The sequence below is a fragment of the Hippocampus guttulatus genome, chromosome 12 (genome assembly GCF_054856545.1).
Source record: "Hippocampus guttulatus isolate MCC_2025c chromosome 12, RoL_Hgut_1.0, whole genome shotgun sequence".
Taxonomy (NCBI): domain Eukaryota; kingdom Metazoa; phylum Chordata; class Actinopteri; order Syngnathiformes; family Syngnathidae; genus Hippocampus; species Hippocampus guttulatus.
In genome coordinates this window covers 9,595,954-9,616,216 of record NC_141272.1, presented here as the reverse complement: position 1 = coordinate 9,616,216, position 20,263 = coordinate 9,595,954, and the positions used below count along the sequence as shown (strand labels likewise).

The following is a 20,263-nucleotide window of genomic DNA, read 5'->3' as shown; positions in this document are numbered from 1 at the left end:
TGTCTCGGGTTTGGCAAATTATACCGCAATGACCTTATTAAATAATTAACAAAAGGCTCAATTTTTTTCTCGTGGATTTCATTGAAAATGAAACTAATCCAGTGGCTCAACATGAAACGTAAGCACATTATGGTGTATTTTATATCATGGATTAAAATATCATGTCCAAAGAGCACGAGAAAATTATTAATAACATAATCATTTGGAATTTTGAGAGATGGATTATTAGATAGATATTAGAAAACTTCCCAGTATGGTGCTGTGCAGTTCTGCATGACGCCCAAATATAAATTCATTAGTTATTTCATTGCCAACTATAATAAATTAGTGAAATAAACGACTTAGTCCCCTTAACCTCTTTCTTGAGCATCGCTGAAATCAATATGGTTAGAGGGGGTCGGCCTGCCTCATGCAAATAAGCCACCCCTCACCACACTGGAGCCTATGTCAGCTGTCTTCAGGTAGTAAGCTGGGTACACACTGAACCGGTTGCCAGCCAATCACAGGGCACGCATTGACGAACAACCATTCACGCTCACAATCACACCTCGGGCTTTAGAGCAGGGGTGTCAAACTCATTTCACATTGTGGGCCACATACGGACTCGGTAGATGTCAAGTGGGCCGAACCATTCACATTATACCATACTGTGCTATGAATCACCAAAATATCGTCTCTTTCCTTTGTTTTGGTCTCAAGAAGCATTGATTGGCGCTTTCATATCATTTGCTGCGTTGGGTCTATCTCGGTGACAGACTGAGACTGCTGTTTTCTTCCCCGATCAAAACAATGTTGTCTTCGACTGTGATCAAAACAGTGTGCCCCCTAGCGTATAATCCACGAATTGCATTTTATTTGAAATATTCATTCTGTGTCTTTAATGCATTTTTTTCCACTTTTAAATGATCCCGTGGGTCGGATCGAACCTCCTTGGGGGCCGGTTCCGGCCCGCGGGCCGTATGATTTAGAGCACTCCATTAGCCTGCCATGTATGTTTGCGGATTGTGGGAGCAAACCGGAGTACCCGCATAGAACTCACACAGGCACGAGGAGAACATGCAAACTCCGCACATCAAGGCAGGAGCCGGAATCGAACCCTGCACCTCTGCACTGTGAGGTGAACGTGCGATAGATTGTCATTGAAAATAGTTAAAGTACCGTTCAGTTTTTTTTCCCCCCTTCATATTCAAGCCCAGGGTTGATGTTTAAACTGGACAATGTCACAGTGGCTTATCGCAATATCACATACAGGTCTCCTATTTTTGGGGGAATAAAACATTATTTTGGCTTTCTGCTGCTGTATTTTAATATGAGTCACTATGGTGGTACTCGGAGAGTGTAGTCGAATTTGTTTTAGGGTCGTACTTGGTAAAACGTTTGAGAAATACGTGTACCTGTACACAGAATAGGGAGAAAAAGTGTTCAGTCGAGGGGTATTATTAGTTGAGAGTGCAGAAAGAGGATCACATGAGAGGCCTCCTTCTTTAGGGGGATGGGCAGAGAAACTGGTGTGCGCGCGCGCGCGCGTGTGTGTGTGGGGGGGGGGGGGGTAAGTGTGTGTGCGTGCGTGCGTGTGTGGCTTTAAGAGTTTACTACCAACGCCACACTCACACACGGTAAAAGTTAGCAGTGTGGAGCTCGGAAGTGACGACGCTGCTGGATTTCACGCGTTTAAAAGTTGACTTCTGTGAGCACAGACTAACAACAACGTGCTACCATTGGACCGATGAACCCATGATCTCGGAACCGAAAGCCTCTCAATGGACAAGAATAAAAAAGGGAAGTCGCCGCAAGTGAAGTTGCAGTGATTGAGCGCCGTTTCAAACGCGAACGTTATGTGAGGAGCAGATTTTAGATATGAACGCGCACATTTACATTGCGCCTCGAATCTTCCTCGTTTTGGGTTCGCTTCTGCGTGTTCGGGGATGTGTGCGAGCGCGATTGATAAGGTTCTGCTGCTGTTCCCGTTGCTTGTCGTCTGCGCCCTGGGACTTGGCTCCGAGCTGAGGGTTCGGGTCCGGCTCACCGACGGACTGGTGACCGAAGAGGTCCTGGAAGCGGACAGCGAGAAAGACTCCATATCGGTGGAGTTCAAGCAAGGAGACGGCACCCTCATCACCTTTATGGTCGACTTCAAACGGGTGAGATGAACTGATTTCAACTTATTAAATGTATTCATGACATGTAGTATTTATTGTGAATATGAGAAAATGGATATAAAAATATGCAAGAGTGAGTATGTACACCTAAGGATAAAAAGCATTGATGATGTGTTGATTTTTTCCTTTAATTTTGGATAGAAAAAGGATCAACTCATATGTTGCTACTTAACTAGATAAGTTTCTTACTTCTTCCTACTCCTTTGAACATAGAATTGTGATGATGACTGTTTTTTTCTTTTCCTTTTTACAATTTTTGCTTACCTTCACTTTTGTCAATTTGGTGTTGTGTTGTGTTTTATATGTTCAATAAATCAACAAACAAACAAACAAAATATTTCCCCTTTGACTAAAAGCTCTGTGAGGGGCTTTTCCTCATTTTTACTGATGACTTTGAGGTTAGTTTTTGAAGAGAATGATCCTTTCACTGGGGGTGTTATGAAACACCGATGCCAGTGTTGAGTTGATAAAGTGGGTTTTATTTGAAAAAGCATCTACTACAGAGGGCAACTCCACAAAGGGGGCACAAAATTTCCCATACAGATGACAAATGCCCATAATTGCCCCCTGTGCGGCCACACGCATGCCAAAAACCGCCACTGATAGTGGTCATACTGTACTCCCAATGTGTGCTCAATTTTGCCTCAATTGCTCTAAAGAGAGTTTGACCGTGGCTTTATGCCAGCAGCATTTCTGTTTGGTCCGTGGTGGCTTTCTAATTTAAGGTTGGTGTGTAAAAGACTGAATGACAACATGGGAAATATGTTAAAACTCAAAACTGACTTAACAAGAACATACTGGCACACCGCAGTTTTGATTGGAAGAGCTCATCTAAAAACTTTTAATGCCATTTCGACCTCAAAAAGTACTCGTACCGAACAACTGAATACACCCATTACACAACCCCAGCTTAGCAAACAATTAACAACAGGTTATATCCCAGTAGCTTGTGATATATTGACAGTGGAAACTTTCATGCCATGGGACCTTTCCATGAAAAACAAAAATAATATTGACTTAGTTTCTTCCTAGCATGCATTCCAAAAGATGCACTCTGGTCTGCCTTTATCATCCATGATGTCCTTGTAGCCTCGGATATCTGGTCCCTGACTGTGTGTTTGATGCCTACGATGCTGAGGCAAGTTAATCTTCCCCAGTCGACATGTCAATTTGCATTAACTTGAGCTTTGAATAGGCACCTCTCCTTTCGAGAGTGGCACATATTTCACATATAAATGCCACTGATTGATATGTCATGTATGATGCAACAGAAACCAATTTCACGTTGCATTTTTAATACATTTTGGGGTGCGTTGCTATCACCCCAGCACAGGAGTGCCGCCCTGCAGGTTGTTCCCCCCCCCCCCCCCCCCGACCCCCTTTTGTCATCCTTTTGAGTGAAAGAGGATTTTCTGTGGCTGTGAATAGTGTATGTTAACTGGCATCGCTAGATGAACATAGATGCATTAGATGTAACCAATAGTTTGCAGACCAATTTAGCGAAATTGTCTAATTTCCTGCTGCACACCTGTGGGTCTCTCATGGCACACTGGCTGGGAATCAGTGAATTGGGCAAAGAGAGATTTGCCTCCATTCGTGGGGCAAAGGGCGGCACGGTGAACGAGTGGTTTTAGCACGTCTGCCTTACAGGTTTGAGGTTTGCGCTCTGGCTTTCCTTTTTAGAGTTTGCACATCCTACCAATATTTGCACAGGTTTTCTCCGGGTTCTTCCCACATTAGAAAAACATGCATGTTTCATCGAATACTTTACATTTTTCCAACATTGGGATCAACTGCAGTCTTCCTGATCAAAGTGATTGTCAACCCTGCAGCTGATTTAGAAATGGAGATGCAGCAGTAATCAATTTCTGTCCTTTAAGGTACAAATGACACCACTACATTTCATAGGGCTTATTATCGTACTCGAGGCAACTGTACAAAAAGAGCTGAGGTACAAGTGTGTTCCTAAGCTGTACAAGTGTCAAGGGTAGAAAATCGGTTCCTTTGTATCACTAAAGCCACATTTGACGTACTTGTTTAAAAGGGTATGAGCTACAGCCCAGTAAAATCTGTATTGTTTACTCATGTCTTAGACCACAAACCCCTCAAAACAAACTGATGGTTCCAGTATCTTGCATAATGACACGTCGACTTGGTCACAATGGGATCGCACCTCCCAACCTCTGGTTTGGGAGTCGATCACTATCACTCAGCCATGCCGGCCCTTCATATTACAGCTCATATTAAATCCTGCCAACCTCAAGACCATCAAAAAATAGAAGGCTCAGTGCACCACCCCAGAGATGAACCATTGTACATTTCGCCAGACTGGAAATCAGGAACAACAAATGAAACTGTGATCATTTGCATTAAGACTGTCTGAAATGGTGGATTGACAGTGGTCAGTCTTATTAAAGTCTGCCAACTACAAGACCGTCAGAAATAGTTACAAGTCAGTTGAAGAGTACCACCCAGGAGACAAACCATTGTATATTTAGCCAGACTTTAGACCCACAACACCAAACACCCATTCATTTTCTGGAGCACTTATTCTCATTTGGGTCATGGATAACTCGAGTCTATCCCAGCTGATTTTGGGCCAGGGGCGGGTTAGAGTCTGGACTGGTGGTAAACGATGGTAATCGCAGAGATGAACAACTATTCACATTCACACCTATGGTCAATTTCAATTCTTCATTTGACCCGAAGAAGCGCCTTTTGGGGAAGTGGAATAGAGCCGGCGTACCCGGAGAAAATCCACACAAGCACCGTTACAACATTTCAAGTGCACATAGAAACGTTCCAGTGGAGATTCAAACCGCAATCTCCTGATTGCACTTGCTAACTCCTATTTACACCATTTCCCAGTCCCAAAACATTATAATTGAAGTTCATTGGTTTCCCTATGTAATCATTGGACTACTGCAGCAGAATGTTTCCAGGACTGTAAAAATTGCCCAAGGCAGGATACCACCCCAATGACCAGCCGACCAATAGACGCACACAGACTCCTCATTAACTCCTGACTCCCTTGTTACTGAAGACTCCACAATGGCTTCAGATGTTCAGCTGACCACCAATCTAAGAAGTAATTGCCTATTCTTCTTCCTCAAGATAGAAGCTACATGATTGTACTCCATAGTGCTGATTGCTGAACTCCAGTGTCACTCAAACTGTAACTTTTCCAGGGTCCAAATGCTACATACTGTATGTATAATATGTTCCCAAGCTGTAAAAGTGACTGGTACAAAGGCAGGAACATTTTTAGGGTAACAGGCTAAGGGTATAATACTTAACTTTTTTTTTCTGTACGGCAACTACAGCCTGTGACATTCATCTTGGGGTTAGACCACAATGGCCTCTTCTGAGAAGTTGATTGCCTATCCTTAGGCTACAATGTGGCAAAAATACGCCCTAAAAGCCCCAACCCCCTGAAGTTAAGCATAACTGAGTTTCGTTCATCTTTTTCCCTGAGAGAGGTAAAAGACAGCTGCTCCTACTTAGATTTGGGAGACCCCCGCCCCCCCACACCCCCTCCTTACAGCTCTCACTCCCTTGAATATTCCCAAACCTCGATCCAAGCCCGGCGCTTGTGATCGGAGACCATATTAGCATTTTTCTCAAAGTAGACGAGTCGATCCAGTGTCGCTTTCCCTGAGCAGCAATCAAATTTGGAAAGATGACGCTGTGTTTTACTGTGGAAAATGACCGCTGGGAGACATGTCAATTGGGGAAGCTACAAGTCCAGAGCATGCAGGGAGTGTGTGGTTATGGGTGTGTGGTGTATGTGATTGGTTACCGCCCCACAGAAGCTGACAAGCCTGGTGAGATGTGAAAAGGGAGAATTTACCAGGATTAAGTGGGCATGTCTGACCTTTTTGATCCAGTGCGTCTGCTTGGCTAACCAAAACGGCTAATTTGCAGTTTAGGAGAGCGGGAGAAGAGGCCATCGCCCCAATAATTGGTGCCCCCCCTCCCATTCCCGCTTTCTATTCTCCAAAATAAAGGGACATCGTCTGAACTTTTGAGCTGAGAGGCATCGTCGGGGTGTGCAGGCTGGGGGACCCCTTTTTCTTGCGCCCCCACCCTTACACACACGCACGTCTGGTTTTGTTTATTTGAAATAGACCCTCTTAGATGACTGTAGTATTCTGCTGTTTTATCTGCTCCAGTCCAAGGTCAACCCCCCCTTCCATTTTTTTTTTAAACTCACGTCTTCCTGTTCTCGTTCCCCCCATATGTTTTTTATTCAGCTCTGCTTGCACTATCTCCAAGATTTACGGAAAGTTGGATGAACTGTCACTTCCAGCTGCCATGAATCTTCGTAGCGCGTGGGAAGAAAAGTGTTTTAACAGTGATATTAAACACTTGGCGCATTACGCACAACACTTTGGCCGACAATATGCAAGTTGCATTTCAAGCGGGGAGTAAAAAGCCAGCTTTTTCACCTTGTTATCAGGATGAAGTTAATTTTGATTGGACTGAATAGTTTCCTCTTTGGCGACATTTCTGAAACATGATATGGGTGTTGCTCGGGAAAAAAAACGCTACAAAGCCACGTTTCCACCGTGCGCCACATGCGTTTTATTCACCAGGGTGCAATTTGGAGCAATAAACGCTGATCTCACTTGCTAGTTTTGTAGGCTACGTATTGCCAGTCAACAGTTTCATTTGAACTGACCTTATTAGATTTTTTTTTTAACAATCTCTAAAGTGGATATTACATTTACATTCGGATTTTCACAGGCAATGTAACCGTGTGCAATTGTTTTTAAACCCGAATAAGACCACTGGTTTACCCCTTTTTCTAACCTGAATATTGGATCATGTAAACTCGGTCAGGTGACTTCCTTCGAGCGAGGCATTGTCTTGTGTTCTGCGCATGCTCGTTCTCTATCCGCAAGGAATTTTGGTCTTTGTAGTCCAGAAAGTAATTCTATGCGTGACATACCACTTACAACAGTGAAACTCCTCTACAACGAAATCATGTTTGCAGCAAGAAATGTTTCAGAACAGGGGACTTTTCACTGTAGCAAATTTATCTCAGATGTAAACACAAACACACACAAAAATAAACGTATACGTGTACTTTTTATTTCTATTCCAAAAGTGCATAAGTATGAGCATACACTTATTTGACACTTCATATAGCCAGCGTAGAAAGAAAAAATGTAAAGAAATTGCGAAATTTCCGATCAGCATTTACCTACATGAATGTAATGTATTTTATTGATGGTAGAAAGTAATAAGCGGAAATTACGTTTATTTGTGTCAAAACGTTGCATGAGTAACTGTCATGTTATTCAGAATGTTTCCGAAATCTGAATTTCGGCGTCAACCCAAATATTGATTGCATGTCAACGAAGTCATTATGGAAAATGAACTGTTTTTTAATGCTGGTATATAATAATCTGGAGTGCCTTTTCACATTTGTTTGAGGTTGGTTACTGCACCGAACTGAGCCAAACTTCACAGCTTGCTTCAAGCTGGGCCTTAGACCACAGCAATTTTTTATCATAGGTGAAGTTAAATATTGCAACTGATTGGCCACCCTAATGCAGCTTTTAGGGGCTTTTCAACTGCAAAGGCATGCACACATGTGGAATTGGTGTTGCCGTTGAGCGTTGGGTAAACTTTTGGAAGATTGCTGATAAGATCTCTGGCCGCAGCACTTAATCACCCTCTGTTTACGCTGAACTCCCTCATAACTTTATACCAGATGTTTACTGTTCAGCAGAGGCGGATTTCGCCATTTTAACCCCCGATACAGTTGAGTAGTTACAAAGTGAGCTCCATAAAAATCGAAACGCGTGACATACCTTTAGATTTTTTTTGTTTTAACTTTTATTTTCCTATAGCGCCTGTTTGTTGACCTTAGTGGAAATGGCAACCTATTGGAAAATGGCTTTTGTCTTTTGTTAGCAATACAAAAGACTCTTAAGCCAGGGGTTTAGTCACTGGTCACATGACATTCGCACATGTTCAGATGTCAATGATCCATGCCGTTCTAGAACAGCAGAAGCATTCATTTTCAAATAAGCAAGCTGGTCATGGTGGCACTTCTGAGCTGGTCAATGAATAATTAAAAATATGAAGTTAATTTCCTACATTAGCACGTTGCAGCAAAACGTGCTAATTACTTCCCATCACCATTTTCAAATAAAGCAATTTTCAAAGTAATGCACTGATACCTGTATTGTACCGATACTACATGTCTGTACTCGCCGTCGCAAAAATTCTCCAATACTATAACGCTTTACCAGCCCCATGTATACCCCCGAGCAGGTGAAGTAGGAGCCTTGTCATGTCATCTGTGTGGAGATACTTTAAGGTCAAGACAGAAGACAACAGTAAACTGCAAATTCTGCTCTGCAAAAGTGATGATGAACTCCACTTGGGAGGCGGCCGCACCACGAGCTGTGGCGGCAGGTTATCTGGCAAGCACGGTATTTCTTAAGCCCCGTCGCTCTTTCTCTGTACTGATCGGCTCCAACTAAGGCAGCTGTTCTACTGTCAGATGAAGGAAAACTCAGCCTATGGGTGACACCGCTGCGGGACAGCAACTTCAGTGAAGAATCAAGAGAAGTAAGATGCGGCATGATAATGCAGCACTTCATATTCTAAAATTGTTGTGTTTGAGAGAACCGTATGTCGGATTCAACAAACACATGCAAAATTTACACATATTTGAGTAAAAGGTGCAATCAGCCAAGACTGCAACAGATGTGTAAAGGCACTGATGATGTTGACTGTTTTACAATAGGAATTCATATTTCATCACAGCAACAAAAATGAATTGTTTCTCAAGCGTCGGTTAGCTGTCTTTTCGATCCTGATTGTGTTCAAAGCGTTATGGATACGCCCATTTTGCTGCAACAATACATTGGGAATAATGCGCCGTAAAGCACACAATGTGTCTGGGGATATTAAGAGCTGCAGGGACTAGATTGGCTCCCTGAATATCTATGACACAGTTTTGGCTACTGTCTCATTTTAGGTCTTTGAGTTTTCCCATCTTGTGACTCCCGTTTATTGTATTCCTTTTTTCCACTGTAACTTTCTTGCTGTCCATTTCATTCTTTTTTTTCCCTCTTGGTGAGAAATGCTGGTGCTTGCCAGCTATGTAGCTTCAGCGTTTTCCCATGCATGACTGTCACTTCACCACAATGTGGCTCTGACTCAATGTTGAAACACCATCGCTCTTTGTCACTTGCACAGACTTTTTTTGACTTCTTTTTTTTTTTTTTAACAAGCAAGTTAAGTGTTGATTCCATCACTACCATGGCGTAAATTCACCTCAATGTTGTTAAAGCCCTGAGTGACTCATTATATTCGTGGATGTGTGAAGTCGTTCATGTGATCAAATCCAGGCTTTCTTCAATCAAAAGGCATCCTAGACCTCAACCCGAATTATTACATTGTCATTTCAAAATTCCATCAAGTCAGAATCTGACCAAATGAAACAAGTGCAGGCCCCGGAGTCAATTGCTTGTTGTTCGCAAGCTGACAGGCTTGCTGTGATGCATGTGCCACTTTTTCTTTTTTTTTTTTTAAATCAAAGTTGTTATGCTTCACAATTGTAGTTGTCTTCTTTTTACACTTGGATGATCGTTAATGGTGGAAAAAATATATCCGTCCATCAATTTTCTAATCTGCTTATACATGTATGAAGGTTAAATTTGACAGAAAATTGCATGTACAGTTCATTAAGTTTGAGACCTGGGATGGATTAATTCCATTGTTTCCTTTGGGATATGTTTGAAGAGTTATATTGAATTGTGTTTGACCTTTAAATTTGAAATAGCACAGCCACCTTTGCAGATGCATATATGCTTAGATCTTATATTTTATATTTCATTCTGTACTGAGTACAGTTCATTTTTTAATTTATTTTGTGCATGCAAATACTTTTTTGTTTTTCTACGTTCTTCCTTTCAAATTTTGCTGCTGTAAATTGCGAAATTCTCCATTGTGAGACAAATGTTTTTTTTTTTAATCTTAATCTTATTTAAAGTTTCACTGCTGTGTTATAATTCTTTATGTCGAACAATACTTTGCATCCATCTTTTAAAATCCACAGACATGTCAAAAGGTCCTGGAATCAATTGAGGCATTGTAATGGTTCCTCACGGACCTTGATAGATTCCGAGCCATATCTGAATTTAATATGAAAACATAAATCAAACCGCTTCAACCAGCTCCCATCCTCCTTTCACTTAGCTGCTCATGCCTGGTGACTAAAAAGAAAAAAGTGGCGAAAAAGACATCCTTTGGGCAGCCCCCCCTCCCCCCAACGGTCCCGAGTGATGTCTTTATCCTTCATCCTCCTCCCACCGGCAGACCAGATGTTCTTCTGTAATGCTGTGGATAAAGGAGAAGGAGAAAAAAAAGCTTTGGAGAAAGATCGATTTTGGTGCACCTGTTTCAGATCCCCCTTTGACCACAGGAACTCAATGTGGCTCCCAACAAGCGTTATAATCAGTTGGCAACAACAAAAAGTGCTTTAACCTATACCATTCGTCTCTGTGCAATGCTGAGATTTGCCTTATTTAAGTGTTGGGCTTATTTGTGTGTAACCTCCCTGAGCAGCATGTGGGGGGAGAACATCATTTAATAAGGCCAGAAATGCATAAATGTAAGTCAATGAAAGACATTTGGAATCCATTTAGGAAATGCGTTGTACAATAAAACAGGCTCTCATTGTTGTAACGCTTATCTATTCAAGTGTGGTGCAACAGGATATGAAAGTAGCAGGCCGCAAGTCAGAGGCTGTATGGGACAACAGCCATCTCCCTTGTTTAATCCTTATCTAGCTACTTCATTTCCTTTCCTATGAGCTGTCTCATTTCCTGAATTCAAAGTTTTCCCACCAACCAATCCGCTGGTGAGACAATTGTATTCTGTGTGGCAAGATTTATTTTTTAATAAATAAAGGTTACTTCCCATTGTTGACAGAACAGAAAAGCCATAGGGGAGAGCACCTCTCTTGTTCCGTTGTTTTTTTTTAAGTCTCATCCACTTCCAGTGTTTTCCAACTGCTTTGCTCTTTGGACAGCCAGGTGTGACCCAGCCCAAATGTGACTGCGCATTCCTGCCGTCAGAGCCTCTGTAATTAGCTTCAAGTCAAGCATTTCTTAGCACGGAGCGACCCCCCCCCCCCCCCCCCCCCCCCCCACTCCACTCCTTTTGTGTCCAACTCCACCTCCTTTTGTTTCCCGACACAATCTTTAATCCCTGCCTTGCACCTGAGTTCTCGTTTAGGACCGCCCTTGTGGGCAACCAAAGCAAACATCCCCCCCCCCATCACCAAACATCTCAAAGCTGTGTGTTGTTTTAAAAGGGCAAACTGAGACATTTAGTTGGGACACGGAGGTCTTGGATAAACATTTGATCGTGTCAGCTTTCTACAAACAGAAGCCCAAAGGGGGCAACTGGAAGGCGTTGTGCTCCTGAAGCTTTCAATTGCTTCGTTTGTAGTTTTCAAATCATGTTTCAAGCATTGTTGGAGTTCTGTTTCCCCCCCCACCTAATGAGACATATATCAGTCAGTTTTCCAGTATGGTAAAAAATTTCAAAGACCGCATTGAACGAGAGTATGAGGATCTCCTGCATTTGCTTCTTACAATGTGGCCGTTCACCATTGTAAGAAGGCACATTTGATTCAAGGGTCACTAAGGTCGACAAGGAAACGGCGATCTGGTGCAAAAGTTGATACTGAAGTGTTCTGGCACAGAAATGGGACAAGCTGTGTCTTTGTTTTTGAATGAATGACTTACATTGGTTTATGTCACCTTTTGGTGTCCGCTTGGAACCCTGGCAAACCAGGTGTCAGAAATAGTACCTGGCACGACCTACTTTTCTCACCCGTGATTACAGAGCCATACACCAGGTGGCGCAAAAGGCTGTCGCAAAAACTTGACAGATCGGAATCTTTGCTGACGAGTGGCACTGCAGATTTGGATGAAATTGAAAATTTGAACTTCTTTCCGACCGTCCGCTTGCTTTAGATTTAAGTGAGGCATTAACACGAACACATCCAAAAGATGGACTAACTGGACTGGAGTGGAACAGTCACACTGAGTCAGACAGATAATGTTTTTGAATTGTTTGGCCTTGGCCGAGGTCTGTACTCCTACTCGATGCCAGATGTAGAGCATCGGAGTATTGTTGTTGTTGTTTGTTTTTTTTTAATGTCGCTTATTGACCACATGATTCAAATAAACATTCCAGGCATGGTCAATTAGCTACAAAGCTGCCCCATTATCCAGATTGAGGCATCAGGACTCCCAAGGGACCATCCATCAGCCTTATCATGATCTAAACTTTGAGCATCAGAGAACTTGATGGTGCTTTGCTCAGCTCCCGGCCCAATGTTTTGATTGAATGCGTGTATGTTTTTATTTTCAATGACTGTCCTTGCTAAAAGGCTGAACTAAAACAAATGTTGGAGCGCTCAAACATTAATGTTGCATTGAATAATTCGTTTTGACAAGAGTAGGCCGTGCTAGGTTACGATTACAGTGGCTGAGAATATTCCCTGTAAATGGCACCCTTTGAGGCTCTGAATAGGCTTTTTGTGCACCTCTTAAATAATCTTGCCCACCAAAGGTAACCGGCAATGAAAGCAGCACCCGGCCGGCTCTCTCCTGTTTTAAAGGTCTGAGTGTGACCCACTAGTGCGGTTGCATGAATGCCCGCCTGTGTTTGGCTGCGGGCCAGCGATGGTTTGACTGCAAAGTCTTGGGTGTGAGGAAGCAACTCTGAGGAATCTCTCATTGTGTCAAATATTTATAGCTGTGCTGACATTTGTAGCTCTCTGCTGGGGAAAAGCCCAAGGCTACACCATTTTTCTTCTTTTTTTTTTTTTTTTTTAATCTTTCTCACAACGGTGACAGGTGAATCTTCATACCTGTCGATGAGATCAAGAAGCGAGATATTTGGGTGGGCGAAGGCATCAATCGTATGCGTAAAATAATTTGTCTCACATACCTGTTGAACTATTTTCATTCTGTTTCTTAGTGCTTGTAATTGTCGAAACCTTTAAAGTTGACTCATGGCACTCAAGAGTTGCTGTACCAATAAGTCATTTCCATGTTGCGTTTACACAAACGACACCTCAGCACAGGCTAACGGTAGCACAGCAATGGCAAATCTGAAGAGACATATCGCAGTACAGGTCATATTATTTGAAAGTGCCTCAAACATCAATTTTTCTGGTCGTAACTTTCGATAATCATTCACAACTAGATTCGGGACCTTTTAATGTTGTTCCCGCCATAGTTTGCATGAATGTATTGGTGGCGTATTCTCCGTTCACGGTTGCACTGCACATTTCATTCTCATCCTACTTCTTCCATGATATTATCTGTGAATAATTTAGTGGCAGCGCTGGTTTTGGCCAGCGTACGCCCTTCTCGTCCAAGCAAACAGCTGAAGCTGGCCGCTAGTGTCTTGCTATTTAGGAACAAGATGATGTCATTGTTCGAAGCATGTTTGCTTGCAAAAGCCCAACTGATTATTATCTTAACGTGTACTAAACTACTAAGATTGAAAGACATAATTACTGTTTTCCTTTTTTCTCCTTTTTTTTTTTTAAGAGACTGAATCCCCTTCGGGCAAAACACTCCATTTAAACTTTTATATGCAGTGAGGGAGTGATGTCAGAATGAGGGGTCTGCACCATGCTTGTGGGAAAATTGGCCGTGCTCTAGAAGCAAATTGGCATCTCTAAATTGCTGAAATATAACAGACGAACGACATGGAAACAGTCCATTAGTTCCACCTTGTCCAAAAAAAAAAAATGAAATTGACGACAATGTTGCAAATAATTATATATAAATAAAATTGCCTACAAGATCTCTTGAGCCATTAGATTTTGTTATACATTGTTTTGCTGTTTCATGTAGCGTCATTAATTCCAGTCGGAAAAGGTTAAACTGCTCATTTTGAATGTCTCCATTGTGAGTGTCATTCGAAAAAGTTGCCTAACAGCAGCCTATTCTTAAGCCCTTTGGCCAAAATCCAAATGGTGGACCATGGAAGTAGACAATCATTCATGTGGACTCATTGTGACACGGGAGATTGTGTGCAAACTGTAGTCACTTCACTTCAGCAACGTTACAACCACACACAGTTGGTACCGCTACTCTTTCCTCTGTAATTAACCAAAGAGGCCTGAGGCACATCCATGTGGCTGACATGAATGCCTGCCCTTTTCTTTTTTCTTTCTCGGCCATGCACACGCAAACTCTTAGTGTAGCCGCATGTGTGCACAATATGGGAGGTCCTGAAACTGTAGTCCTCCTGAATTAGAAGGGAAATGGTGTGTTAAATGTCTGTCTGTCATAAATGTCTATCTGCCTTTTTGGCATCCTATTTCAGTCAGTCATATGTTTTTAAATCCTCTGCTCTTAGTACGCTAGCCCAGCGAACTTTGGGCGAAAGGCGGACTGCATCCTGAACTGGTCGCCAGTCAGTCACAGGACACATTTTTTAATCATTGAATACAGATTTTTCTTTTTTTTTTTGTATGCGAGTTAGCTAGAGTACTTTCTTAATCAAAGAGAGTGTCATAAAAATGAAAGAGTTTAACAGACTCCACTTTGCACTTTTTTTTTGTGTGTTTTTTTTCCCAATAGGACATTTCTATTGTGATTGTGTGGAGCGGAATGTTTTCATTTTGACTCAAGCAGTTTAAGGGGGAAAAAATGCCTCTATCCATATTTTTTAATTTATATTTCCACTGACATTGAAACAGTTCTTGCTCGGTGCATAGATGTGTGGATTTTTGTATCCCTTGCACACACACGTAGACAAAGCTAAATGATCAGAGCATTTTAACTTCCTGCATTTTCCTTGCCTTTTTGTCACAGAGATGTCTGAAGTTAATGGCGCATGAAGCCCCTAAATCAATATTTGCTCAGCAATTTGCTTCTAAAAGGTCAAATAGTGCCACATGATGATGTTTGCTTTTATCGTGTACCTTTTAGACCCAAAAATGCTTCGCCGAATGAGGAAAATGCAAAGCAGAGTCGTAAAAATGCTTCTGGGGGGGCTTAGCATTCTTGTTATGCATGCAGGAAGTGGGAGTGCGGCTCATTAGGGTTATCAGGGGGATGTTTATTTGTCCCTCCTGCTTTTGCAAACTAAAAGCTCCTCCTCTGCAGCCTGTTTGCTTCATATACGTGTGTGAAAAGCGGAGGAGGAGTGTTTCGGGACAGTTTGTCTGTCTGGCGGGGGGAGAAGGGAAATAGGGGGGAATGTCTGATGAATGGGAGGACAGGTCCCTGTCCTAGCTGGAGCTTCCCATCAGCCTTTGCATGCACTCTCACAGAACTCTTTATGGCCTTGGCTTTGGCGCCAAATCTTGCACGTACGTGCCAATGGCAACAAGGTTACTCCCCCCGTGGATTCTCCACTATCCCCATTTCCAGGCTTGCATATTTTTAGTATTTACAGAAGCAAAGACATTCAGACTTGATTTGGACAATTCCTATGTGTTTATCGCTTTTTTTCATCCCTACATCTACTTCCTGGTTCACAGAGGAGGACCATGAGTATGATACAGTATTTTTTTTCTTGAGTTGCGAGCGCTCAATGCTGGCAAAGAACGTCAACAACAAACAGTAGATAGTGAGCAATATTTCTTCGAAAAAGGGGGCCTGCTTGCATATTGCCATTTCCAGTTTAAGTGTTCACATGAAACTAAAAGTGTTACACATGGTGTATTTAATCAATCCACCAAGATGTTAATACGATGCAAAATGATGGTTTCGGAAGTTTCAGCAAGGGATAATTGTATACAAATAGTGAAGTAACTCACGGACAGACAATTATGACATTGTTCACAGGCGTATATTCTTTATCCTTTGTGAAAAATACTAATATTACTGCAGTTTACCGAGTCACGTAGTTGTGAAGTCCTATTGAAACCCACAATTCTAAATGGAAATGGAAAGTCCACATCGCTCATCCCTGGATTCTCTTGGCAGGAATTGAAGATATTCCGATCGCTAATCCTGGGCGAGCTAGAAAGAGGAGAGAACCAGTACCAGGCGCTGTGCTTCATCTCCCGTCTCGGCCGCAATGAGATCATCCCCAGCGAGTCCATGGCACGCCTCAGACAGGTACCACGTGGCACCAAAATAAAAGGCGACTACATACATTTTGGATGCTGATTTATTGGGTGTGCGTGCTTGCGTGCGCGCATACATATTATCTTAGAAAAACCCGCATGCCATTCGCTTGGCAGAGGAGCGTCGCGGCCTGGAGCAGCTGACCATGAGCGCATCTGTCAATGGGAGCCGGGCCTGGCAGCTGAGCAGCCACATCCACAACATGTGCAAAGAGGCCCGCGAGGCCATCTACACCACCGAGGCCGACGTCAAGCACTGGCTGGACAAAGGTCAGACGTTGCGTTTCTTTGTTTACCTTTGCGACTTTCCTGTTATCCATGGGATGTCTCCATTAGATTCTGTTCTCGCACTTTTTTTTTTTTTATTATCATAACACTATCATCTCCACTTCTTATCGCCGAGGCTCTTCTCTCCTCTTAACTCTGACATGACATGACTCCTCGACTTATCTACGTGTTGATTGTGCTTTCACTGATAAAGCGGTGTGTTGTATTTGAGTATGTTTACATTCCTAATAAGCGTCCTTGTTTCCCGTTGGAGGGAGAACGTGCTTATTATTTACCGTTCGAAGGGGCCGAACAATTAATTCAATGAATTAAAATGGACATCGCAGTGTGGCAGGATGCAATTTTCAAATCCCAAGTATGCTATTTGGAAATAAAAGAGAGTTAATTGCTTAAAAAGTGGACTCGTTGCGCTCTGCACTTATGACTGACTTATGTTCACAACCCATGAGTTTTGGTAAAGTTGTCGTCATGAATGCTTAAGACTAAAAGTCACAGTTTAGTAAGTTAACGAACACAGTCATTCACGTCGAAAAATAAATGTCTTTCGCATCAATTTATGGTTTGTTTGCCTTCGTTTTAGCATAAGCCAACATATAAGACCAAAATATTGTCATACATATGAATTTATTGCCTGTGTTGATGAAAATAAAACATGAGAAGAGGACCTCTATTGAAAGGGTGGGGGGGGGGGGGGAAATCACCATTAGATTCTTTTTCAAAATCGCTCGGCCCTAATTTACAAACATGTAAAGACCACATGAAAGCGTTTGCATGTAGATGCTTGCCTCCGCATCGGCACAGTAAAATCCGAATGGTGTCAGGGTGAGGAGAATGCGCATGAAAGCAGCATTGTTGTCCCTTTGCAGCAGCATGATAATGAGGAGACTATTGCAGATGGTCATGGTTATCCACCCTTATCTGTAGAGGCCATCACAGATGCATCTTCTTTGCATGATAAAGCTTCCCCAACCCCCCTCTTTGTTGTAGCTACTTTTCGGCTTGCCCAAACATTTTTCTGCTCAAGACCGAAATCAACCACACTTAATAAAATACATCATGCAATTAGTACACGAGTGCACTCAGTTTGACACAATATTATTTAGAAAGAAATGAATTACCTTTCTAAAGATCATTTCAATTGGACACATTGACAGCAGGGATGCCCAACCTTTTTTGACCGAAGATCGATTTTTCAAGCAACCAATCAACCCGTTACCACACGTGCACGCATACGCACGCGATGATGAGCAACAGCCGTAATGGCCCCAAACGTGAATGAAATAGAAAAATATAGTTTACACAAGAGTTTGTGAGTTGTTGAAAAGGAAATCACTGCCTACCTTAGTAGAGACCTGACGCGGAGGCACGGGGATGCACTTTCACAGCGTGTTAAGTGCAGAAATGATCGTATGTACCGTTTTAAAATGCTTTTCCCGGTGCTTCGGATTCATATTCTTTGCCAGTGCCATTGGTGAATTGTACATGAACAGACTTTGAATCAGAATAATCATAAAAGATAGATCACAAGAGCTCTGATCGCAAGCTGCAATTTCAGACTGTTGACCGCGAATAACTTCCCGTGATGCGGATCATGTGATGCGATCGACGTACAGTATCGGGAAACCTCAGTGTTGACTTTCAATCGTGGTAGCATTTCCAGAGGTTAAAGTGTCAACAATTTCTATCGAAATTATCGGTAAATCGACATACATTTACTGCAGGAAAACATTCTTTTAAAAAGTAATTTGCCATTAATGACTTTCCAGTTTTAAAGACCCTGTTTTCGGCAACCCACTTAAATGGTAATTTGCCTTAACTTGTAATTCATTGTTTGCAGGTGTGGATGGCTCCATGTTTGAGGCGCTGCCCCATACGTCCGAGGTGCCCCAATTCCAGACCTGTCACGCCACCAAGGACCTGTGGCAGCCGTGCTTGTGCTCGTACGGCCTGCGCCTAGAATGGTACCCGTGCCTGCTCAAGTACTGCCGGAGCCGCGACACCATGGGCAAGGGCTCCACCTACAAGTGTGGCATCAAGAGCTGCAGCAAGGGCTACCACTTTACGTACTACGTCTCGCAAAAACAGCTATGCCTCTGGGATGAGGAGACCTAGTTAGATATGTCTATTCACAGCAACCCTGGGCCGCATTTTATATGATAATGAGTGAAACTGGATCAGTTGGAGCTGTGGAGAGTTCCAGATGTTCATGCTGGGAAGAGGCTTTTTTTTTTTTTTTTTTTGGAAGGAGAAGGGTGGAAAAAAAAAATCACTCAGCGCTAGTCATTTTTGCCTTCAATCTTGAGGGGAGACTATTGTCGCCATGGAGGACAAACCAGCCAAAAAAGAACAGAACCGAAGGAAAATTTGGATGGTGATGTGCCTTCATCAAAGTCTGTGAAAAAAAAACACTTCTCAGCAGTCATGGTCAGGGTTTCCCAAACTGTGGTTTTGGAGTGGATGTTTGGGGGTCGGGGGGGGGGGGGGGGGGTTAATCACACACAGGACAAACGATTAAGGTTTGTTGGAATAAGTTAATGTTTGTTATGTTCGTAACCGTTAATTTATCTATAATTTGTGATGCTATGTCGATACGTTTTTTTTTTGGGGGGGGTGGGGGGACCACTTCCCAATGCTGGATTATTTATTTTGCTCGCATATGGACATTCCTGGACTCCTTTTTTTTCTTTTTTTTTATCTCAATGATGTCATTTTCCCTCCTCTTCTGCCTCAAAGCAAGGTCTTAATCAACCCAAGATCCTTAAACAACAAGTATTCAAACTCATCCTGGAACGCCTCCGTTTGTGCATCTTTTGTGTTTCCAATCTTTTAATAGGACAGTCTTCGGTTGACCACTTGAACCCATCATAATGGAATTCATGCCTCCACCTGATTCTAAGTGTGTGGCAAAATGTGCCAAAGTCAAACGAAAGGTTGTCCAAAAGAAGGGTGTAATGTTTCTGTGGGTGAAAAGAGTCTCTATTCAGAAGGACTGTTTGCAATGAACTTTGGCACTCACACGCTCATTAACTGCAATGTGGCCTTAGAAGTACCTATACTGCCACCATATGGCCATTTTTAACACGCTCACATTCACTTCCTGTCTAAACGGTGAAACAACTCAAATCTGTGCTCACTAAGAATGTATTCTTCAAAGAGAACTTAGTAAACTTGTGGGACCAAAACAGACAAACATTTGGCCTGGTGGCCTTTTTCCTGTGAGCATCTGCCTTAATATTTCTGCCTTTGCTATGTGTGTGTAGGTCAGGGGTGGGCAACATATTGTGAGCACATTTGATTAAGCCCACCATGCAACTTTAAAATAAAACGTCACAGGAAGCCAGAAACATTTAACACACAACAGTATACTGTACGTCTGTATCATAATTCTAATCCATCCAGTGTAGCTCAAATTGTAAAATGTATTTTTTCCCAGTGAAAGAGCTTTTTATAGAACATGGATATGCGATATGAGGAGGAAATGAAGCAGTTAGCTAGTGTGCCATTAAAGAATTGCGTTTTACAAGGAATGTGTCAAAGATTTTCTTTGCCCTGCATTGTTGATTTCCATTATTTTCTCATATGACCAATACACTGTCATTGTATGTGTGCAATTTACATCTCAATTTCTTTTATGAAATGAGAAATACTGTACCTCTCATGTATTCTTGCTGATTTTCACTTT

General features: G+C 42.4%; 1 protein-coding gene across 1 annotated transcript; it reads left to right on the top strand.

Moving 5' to 3' along the window:
* Positions 1-1,593: 1,593 nt before the first annotated feature.
* On the top strand, positions 1,594-19,041 carry oafa (OAF homolog a (Drosophila)). The gene is made up of 4 exons (XM_086126247.1): positions 1,594-2,141; positions 16,151-16,285; positions 16,383-16,563; positions 18,419-19,041. Exons 1-4 carry the CDS (start codon positions 1,926-1,928, stop codon positions 18,691-18,693), a joined length of 807 nt encoding a protein of 268 aa, XP_085982373.1. The 5' UTR covers positions 1,594-1,925; the 3' UTR covers positions 18,694-19,041.
* The last annotated feature ends 1,222 nt before the right edge of the window (positions 19,042-20,263 follow it).

What these genes read in the sequence shown, in the direction of transcription:
- oafa (XM_086126247.1), top strand. Translation starts at nt 1,926, where the DNA reads ATGTGTGCGAGCGCGATTGATAAGGTTCTGCTGCTGTTCCCGTTGCTT. An exon ending in TTATGGTCGACTTCAAACGG is followed by an intron (nt 2,142 to 16,150) that starts GTGAGATGAACT and finishes TTCTCTTGGCAG; the next exon opens with GAATTGAAGATATTCCGATC. An exon ending in CAAGCACTGGCTGGACAAAG is followed by an intron (nt 16,564 to 18,418) that starts GTCAGACGTTGC and finishes CATTGTTTGCAG; the next exon opens with GTGTGGATGGCTCCATGTTT.